This window comes from Pezoporus flaviventris, unplaced genomic scaffold (genome assembly GCF_033815535.1).
Source record: "Pezoporus flaviventris isolate CSIRO_AGI_PZ_B2104156 unplaced genomic scaffold, CSIRO_AGI_Pfla_v1 ptg000036l, whole genome shotgun sequence".
In the NCBI taxonomy this organism is placed as follows: Eukaryota; Metazoa; Chordata; class Aves; order Psittaciformes; family Psittacidae; genus Pezoporus; species Pezoporus flaviventris.
Genome location: NW_026892584.1, coordinates 26,130,315 through 26,138,630, shown reverse-complemented (window position 1 = coordinate 26,138,630; position 8,316 = coordinate 26,130,315). Strand labels below are relative to the sequence as shown.

The 8,316-nt window shown below is 46.1% G+C and overlaps 1 protein-coding gene across 1 annotated transcript; it reads right to left on the bottom strand.

Annotated features, from left to right (window-relative positions):
* Nucleotides 1–207: 207 nt before the first annotated feature.
* FCF1 (FCF1 rRNA-processing protein) lies at nt 208–4,773 on the bottom strand. Its single transcript, XM_061463597.1, has 7 exons — nt 4,675–4,773; nt 4,467–4,538; nt 4,063–4,211; nt 3,572–3,644; nt 2,560–2,647; nt 2,017–2,111; nt 208–764 (listed from the first exon to the last, which is right to left on the bottom strand). Exons 1-7 carry the CDS (start codon nt 4,707–4,709, stop codon nt 716–718), a joined length of 561 nt encoding a protein of 186 aa, XP_061319581.1. The 5' UTR covers nt 4,710–4,773; the 3' UTR covers nt 208–715.
* Between the last annotated feature and the right edge of the window lie 3,543 nt (nt 4,774–8,316).

The window sequence follows — 8,316 nt, the reverse complement described above, 5'->3', positions numbered from 1 at the left end:
ACCTTTCTCAGGTTGACACCTTCCTGTCACAGTTTGATACCTTCCTCCTCTTCCCTGACACCTACCAAAAAGCGATAAGGCTTTTAGGTGGATAGGGACCAATCAAACCAGAGAGATCTGACCCAACCCTACTGTCTTGTCACCAGACCGCATGTAAGCAAAAGGACTGACTGGGCTGCCAGCTAACCCAATACAGACACGGAAATCTGACTGAGCAGGACACTGAACCAAACTTCATTCATTGTACAGCTGAATTAAATCCCTCCAATTCTGAATTAAAATCTTCTAGACCACTAGAAGGAGGCATGACAATGGGTGCAGATTTGATGTCTCTTCTCCAGAAGAATAATTTTCCTGCTGTAGGTACAGCATTCTCAGCCAGACTTGCAACAGTAATACTTAATTTGGAATGTAGAAATCACTTTTTCTATTGATGCCAGTGAAGAGGATGTGAGGCATGTTCTGGGCACTGCCGTGCTCTGTTTTCCATATGCTTCTCCGAGCCATAGGTAATCAGTCCAAGTCAGAACAAGGATGAATAAAACCAGACTCTTCCAAGTAGCTTTTTCTTAGAAGATCAAGGATATGAAGTCAGGCCAATGTCACCCACAGTCCTATGAGTAGAGTCCCAGTAAAAAAGAAAGCAGGAGGCTTGGAATCAGAAGAACCTTTATCCTTGCTTACAGCCCTGACTTTGATGGCTTGGCTGGACAGGTTAGAAGCGAGGAGCTCCGTAATCATCTGGCATCCTCTCAATATTGTATCTGAGAAAGAAAGAGAGAAAAGTTATGAAGACAATCTACTCCATATTGCTCCCCTCCCAGTGAAGCAATAGGCTTCCAGTCAGACTGAACCGCAAGCAGCTTTGTTGCATTTCCACCTGTAGCTCAGATCTGCAAGAAGAAAAGTATTACTTCAAAAAGTGAAAAGCCTTCATAAGGTTGCTGTTACCCTTCACCTTACACTCAGAAACGGGCATCTCAAAAACTCAATTGTCTCCAGGTAAAAAATAGTAGTTTTGTAAGATCTGACAGGATTTAAGAACAACTACCACAGAGAATAAAACTTCGGCCACTCCACTTACAATTCATGGCCACAGTGAGTAAGGGGCAAAGATGTTTTGAGGGAAAAACCTTCTGAGCCATGTTCTAATTATGGATCAGTTAGGACTGTGCATATTGATTGCTAGCAATCAACCTCCTCAATTTCTGACATACCACTGGCTCTGCATATCACTAGACTCATTGTCTCCACTGCGAGCACAACTGCCTCTTTTCCAGTATCTCTCCCATCTCATCTAAAGACTTTGGCCTTTTTATCCCCACATCCTGACCTCTCCTTACCATGCTACCAAACATATCTACCATAGTGTTAAACAATTTGGCACAGGTTCAATGCAATCTAAATCTTCTGGGCTGTACATTATGTAGAAAAAAATATTAAAACACTATATGACAAAGGTGAGTAAAGTCTTCTTAGACAGTTTAGGTTTTACAAGTGCTTTGGAAGGGACAGGGAAATAATTTAAGCAAATGTTTTTACAGCATATTTTGTTTGCATATGAAAAAAAAAAAAAGTGAGCCAGTACTTGCAGATACTGGAAAAATCCATGGTATTGAAATTGCTGCACTAGTATCCTTCTCAGTTGTTTTTTTTTTTAGCTAAGAAGCAAATTAAATCTTACCTAAGGGTACAAAAACCTACCAAACAGGATATGGAAGAAGAATGTTAGTCTATTTTTCCCAAACAGCCTTTAGAATGCATTTGCCTAGTAGTCCTCCTGCTGCTGCTGGTAAGCAAAACTGACCTATAAGAACACTGGCCTAAAGGAAACTATAATTTTCCAAGTAAAAGCAACTGAATATGTGGCTGCAATAAAAGTAGGTCTGTGACCAGTCTATTTCCAGCAGCAGCTGTACTTCTACTTTTGTGCAAACACTAGGGCCTTGACTGTAAGACAGTGCAGGAGAAAAGTATGTGGTGGTAGAGTCCCTGCCAGGCAAGGACTGCCCTTACCTGTGCCTGGAAATGTACATTATAGGCACGCCTGGGATTTTTCGTATTCTCCGCTTGAGCTCTTTATCCACTGTGGCCACAATGTAGCACTTGTGCTGGAAAAAAAAAAAAAAAAGGAAGTTAGATTCCACACCAGTGAACCTGCAGAAAGGAAGACAGTCGAGCAAAAGATTCTATTCAGTGAGCTCATTTAACACAGGAGGGCTACCAGTCCTGCCCAAGAGAGGTATTACTAGGACTTGTACAGAATTCCACAGCAGACTACTAATACCCTTCTGCTTATCAAAATAGACTTGTAGAAACATCCAAAGCCTGTCCAGCCTTCCAACCTGATAGTTTTCCTATCCCAAGGGCTTCTTGGTGCTGTCCTACACAATAAGAATACAGAGAGAAGGCTCTAATTTGCTTAAAATAAAATTGCACTAGGAACAGAAACTGCCCCTTAGTGAGATTTTAGTTACTTTGTTGGAAATTTAAGTCATCAGTAACTAGAAGGGTTTTAGTATGTTAGCACAGTATAGGAATTATCAGAAACAGAAATACCTGAGTGACCCTCTGTACCAAGCAGTCATCTGCATAGGTTCCTTTGTGCATACATGGCAAGCGTTCAAACCGAGGGTCCTTGGCAATTCTGTGGGGACATATAAGGCAGCATCACAGTAATCAGACCAGACTGTACAGTAACACAGTACGAAGGAACAGGAATGCCACTTTCTGCGATGTATAGCAGATTATTCTCAAAACGAGGGCTGAGGGGATGGAGCAAATGGTACACAACTGAAATGAGGAGAAAAAAAAAAGTAATTTGACTGGCTAATTATTATAGGTTAAGTATTTCTTAGTACTTATCAGCTGGATCAAAGATCCCTACACTGTTAGGCTCTTGCCTAACAAAGTCATTTGAAACAAGTTATCTGTGGGAAGAACTAGAACTCCTTCCGGTGCCTGATTGTTAGTACCACGCATATAGGAACCTCCTCTCAGAAGGGAATAGCAGAGCTGTTAAGGAGATGCATTCAGATACTTGACAACACAACAGGCCAAAATAAAAAGTAAGTAACAGTACATCCGACTGCTACACCTGGAAAGCAAGAACTACATTGGATTAGTTTTGTACACATCACACAATAACCTAGCTCTAGATTAGTACCATGCTACCTACTCCTACAGAGTAACATGGGAAGGGAATGCAAGGTTCCATAACATGTGTCACTTCTTTATCTCTTTTTAGGAAAAAAATAAAAAAACCCAAAACTTTTTTAAAAACTCCCTGTGTGTTTTGAGAAACAGGAGGAAGTGTTAACTTTGAAAGTCTTGGAGGAGGGAGATGTACAGGTCAATATGGTGTACCCATACCTAGCATTTAGGTTTTTTGAGTTTCTTTTAAATAAAAACTCAAGCTGTTGTACTGATCTCATACAGCCAGAGAAATAAACGAAGCCTGGAACCCTGCAACAACCTAACCATCCTCTAATGCAAGAGCACTGTCATGGAAAGTGTTTATTGATATTAAAACATTAAATTCTAGAAACAGAGAAGAACACCTTGCACCTACCTTAATGCCACACGGTACTTTTGTCCTAACTTCTCAATTTCACCCATTACACAATCTGTGATACATGGAATACCTGCATGCAAAATACCCTGTATTAAAACCAAGCAGTGTTTCTTCACAGACCTCTACTTATTGCCCACGTGCCCAGGAACTATCATGGAACTCTGTAACATACTACTTACAGTTTTAAACTTATGAAAACTGATAAGGTTGCAAAGTGGTGAAGTGCAGAGCTATTGAGTTTGACCATGCCATGGTAATTTTAGATTTTTAACTTACTAATGCTTTACCTTTGTTGAGATTAGCATTTAAGACCATCATCTGACTGAAACCAGAGACAGTTCCAGGGTTACCATAGCCACAAACAAGGAGCATGATAATTACAACACATAACTTTTTTCAAGACTCCTGTTATTCTCAGCTAGTGGCATGAGTCTGATAAAGCACATCATGAGCACAGTGTGAAACAACATGGTGACACGGACACTCACACTTGGCATAAAGACAATCCATCATTGACTGCACCAGGTCCAGCTTGGCCTTGATGGAGAAGTTGATGAAGTTTGTGTCAACCAGGATGTGATAAGGCGGCCCCAACTGTGTATTATATTGGAAGAACAAGCAAGAGGGATGCTGTGGGCTGCCAGGAAGACAAAGAATTGAATCAGTTTATTACAGTTGACAAGATGTCCAATCCTACAACTTGCACTGAATGAAAGAAGGGTAGCGAGCAGAAACAAAAGAAGGCAGGATGGGATGGCAACCCGTAAATTGTTACACTGCCTCCCAGGCTTGACCCCTTGGTTTGGGCCACCATTTCCTACTCTAGCAACTTGGCTGCAGACTGCAGCATGGCCTGCCAGCCCGCCCTCCCCAGAGAGTCGCCAGCACTTACACCTCCCGCTCCTTGATGGCACTCGGGTCCTCCTTCTTCTTCACGCGGGCTTTCGCCCGCTCCTTCTCGTTGCTGCAAGGAAACACAGACACTCCTGGAGAGGGCAGCCAGTGTCAGAGGGGCCTGGGCCGGAATCCCCTTTCTCCCTCCCGGGACACAGAGACAGCTAGCCCCACACGGGACCGGGCCCCGCCGCAACCGCACTCACATGCGCTGGTCCCGGAGGCTGATCATGCGTTTCATGACCGCGTACTTCCGCGCCTTCTTCTGCTTCCCCTGCAACGAGACAGACAGGCAGCCACACTTAGCCGGGACCCCTTAGTCTCTCAACCCGAGACCCCGCGCCCAACGCCCGGCTCACCATGCTGCGGCCGCCGCTACCCCGCTGCTTCCGGTGCCATCCCGTCGCGTCACCGCGCTCCGCCCCGCCGGGATGCTCCGGGAGTGCCGTCACTTCCGGCCGGCAGCACCGGGCGGCGGGAGTCTGCGCCGGTCGCGCACAAGAGCGGGCAGCGTTGCGGCTGCCGCCGGAGCCCTCGGTAACGGTGCTCCCTGTCCCGTCCGCGTCTCGGGGAGGGATGGGGGGCGCTCCGGCTGTGAGAGCGGGGCTCCCGGGCCGAAGAAGCTGCAGCCGCAGCGCGGCCGCCCCGCAGGGTCGGGCGTCCCCCCTGGGGTGGCGGCCGGCGCGGCCTGGCCCGGCCGCGGGTGCCCCCGCGGCCGGCCCGGGGCGCCCGTGCTGGAGATCGCCCTGCCGCTGCCCCGGCAGGCCTAGTGCAGCTGCGGCGAGGGTCCCCGCTCTGCCGGCGGCGGGTGGCCACCCTCGGAGGGCCACGGCGGGGCCGGTGCTCCCGGTGAGCAGAGAGCTGGTGCTGGCCATCCGCGGTGTGAAGCGCGGTGGTCTCCGCGTTCTCTTGGTTCGGTCGAGCCGTTTGCTGTCGCTGTGTCGGTGGCAGGTCGCGGGGGCTGGCGCCTGGGGAGGCCGTGGGGTGCGTTGGCACCAGCTGATGCAAGCGCGGGGAGCCCAGATCACACCGATCGCCCTTCTCCCCTCCGTTTCTGTTCACGGGGCTGGGAGATTACAGAGGCGGTCAGCCGCTTTCAGAAGCTTGCTGGGCTGGCATGATTTGAAGAAGTGATGTAGTGCTGGCTTTTCTGTGCTCTGGCTGGTGGATGCCTACATTAAAAGCAATGCGTTGTCATCCGTAGATCTTGACAGCAGCTGTGACAAGTAGGCACGTTTTCAGCAGTGATTTCTGCAACTGTAATGGTGTAGTTTGTCCCAAAATATCTTTTCTGCACATGTAAGGGAACATTCTCCAAGTTCTCAGACGAGTCCGAGAACCTTGGTTTCTAGTGCCCTGCGCTGAAGGTGAAAGAGAAGCCACCCTGTTATCTTTCTTGTGTAAGATTTTGAGATTAGTGAGAACTTGTAGCTGTGGGTATCTTCCAAATGCAACCACTTTTATTTGGTGTCCTGGTCAGAAAAAGCAGCTATGCAGCCAGTGAGGTATTATGCAGGAGTGTTCTTCCTGAAGCACTGCCCTCAATAGAACTATGACTGAGGCTCTGATAAGGAGGAGGAAAACTAGACTGAAAAGAGAACTGGGTTTGTTAGCGAAACCACAGCTGAACTGGTGATTGTACCAGGCTTAATTGTTTGTTGGGGACACACGGTGTGGCTTCTCTGATGCTGCTTAAGTGACCCAAATGGTTTGGGTGAAGGCAATAATTGAGGAGGAAAGGGATGATCTGCTTTCCCCATGGGTGGCAAGAGGCTGAATGTTGTTCTGGCTTAGGTAGCTGATCTGATGTCAAGATGAGGCTTGCCTGAAAGTTACCACCTGGCTGTCTTGCTGTGTTTGAGAAGGACAGGGAGAACTGACAGCCCTGATGGCAGTTCTGTTTTGATTATAAGTCCTTAGACCAAGGCGGTTGGCAAAAGTCTCCTGTGTTGTAGTTGGTTTTTTTTTCATGTTCCCACGATTTTACTTGGCTTGTGTGTAAACGTGTATGACAAAATTCCAGCCCTGGTGAGAGAATGACTGTTTTGTATGGACACTGGCCATTGATGTGGCTTTTGTCCTTGACAGCTGATACTGGAGCCTGCTCAGTGCTTTCTGTGCTGACTTTTTAGTCCTCTGTGGGTATATTTTAAAGCTAGGTTCCCATGGGCATTCCTGTTTGTTGGTTTGTGCGTGCTTTACTTAGTGTGAGAAAATACTGTGCCTTCTCACTCAAAAGAGACTTGCCCTGTGCATGGCATGAGATGCATATGCCATTGGTGGTGGACATTTGTGTGCATGGATTGAGAGGACATTCCGTATAGGGATGAAGAGTTCTGTCATCTTAGGTGGATGAGAGGTTTTTAATCCCTCTTTCTTCTTAATTTTTGGAATTTGTCAGGGCAAAGAAGAAAGGAAGTTAAATTTATCAGTGCACCAAAAAAACCCATGACACACAACAGATTTCCTAGGACCTCAGAAGATCAGTTCTGTATAGCATGCCCCCAACTGGCTTTGTAGTTGTAGCCACATGAATGTGCCATTACTGTGTTATAGTTCCTTTTGTATGTGCAGCTATGCCTGTTCTTTCTTCTGGAGATTTGCACTGTGTTCCTCTGGCTTCACAGCAGCAGTAATAGGAACAAAATGTATTCCCATTACTGGCCTTCCTTTCCTTGCTGACTTGAGAGAAACGATGATGCTAATATAGTTTATGATTCCTTGCTGTCTATCCTGATTAGGCCAGTACTTCTTGAGTCAAACCAAGGTGAAGCTTTCCAAATCCCTCTTTTCCCTGCAGGTGGCAGGAGACCATTGCTTGCTCTGTCCTTGGATCAAGATCACTGAGACCTGTCAGATAATTCAGCATTATTTTTCTGTTCTAGCAAAAATGGCACCTTATATGGCTAATGTTCAGAATTAGTTTCCCAGATGGTTAGCTTGCAGTTCGTAGCGCAGATGCTATTTTAATTTAGATCTGCATTCTAATAAGTGAACGGCAACGTATCTTGGACATCAGCTACTCGCAGCATGGTTCTTTACCCCAATGTATCCAGCTGCAAAAGCATCCTTAAAGTTGCTGGCAGTGTGTATGCTAGAAGAAAGTTGATTGTAAGACAGTCACTTCATCTCTGGTGACCACCTGACTTTGTATCTTGTTTATCACTTCACGCAGAGATAATAAAATGACAAGTTGCTATGCCATTTGAGGGAGGTAACTCCTTCACTGTGTCCAGTGAGCTCTGAAATTTTGCAATCCACATCAAGAGACTGAGGCTTCAATTGACTTAAAAACCCTTGTAGTTGAAATGATGGGCCTTTCTCTTTTTGTACTTTTAGGAGAGATGCCAGGTGACTTGTGGTGTGCTTTACAGAAAGTAAAGAGTTACGGACTGAAGCAGAAATAGCTTGGGTAGATGAACGCACAGGGCCAGTTTTGTGTTGACTTTTTTTTGGTGACACAAAGAGACTGGTTCTGTAAGATGCTGGAGGGACATCTTATAGATTCCCAAAGGTTGATAAGTTCCCGTGAAATTCCTCAGCTGTGTGGAGAAAAGACATAGACCTTCCACAGCCAGGCCAAGCTGGAGCAGAGTTTTGACTAGGCATTTGTAGAACATCTTGGATATGTACTGTGGAAGAATTAAAATATCAAGGAAATTGCTAGGTCAGTGATTCTCCTACAGAGGTAGGAGTTTAGAAACCTGAAGCTTCGCTTAGGAGGAGAATGAGAACTTTGGCATGGGGACTGCATTGCTGTTCGCTCAAGCAGAGGAATGAAGAAAATGTCTAAGTGGGTGGGATTTTCCTTGAGATGTGAATGAAGAAAAGACAGTGAGAGTCTGGCT

Excerpts from the sequence above, each read along its gene's own strand:
- FCF1 (XM_061463597.1), bottom strand. The coding sequence starts at position 4,709 with ATGAAACGCATGATCAGCCTCCGGGACCAGCGCAT. Across the intron at positions 4,539-4,674 it reads AGCCTCCGGGACCAGCGCAT|CAACGAGAAGGAGCGGGCGA; the intron begins GTGAGTGCGGTT and ends GTTTCCTTGCAG. Across the intron at positions 4,212-4,466 it reads GCCATCAAGGAGCGGGAGGT|CCCACAGCATCCCTCTTGCT; the intron begins GTAAGTGCTGGC and ends TCTTCCTGGCAG.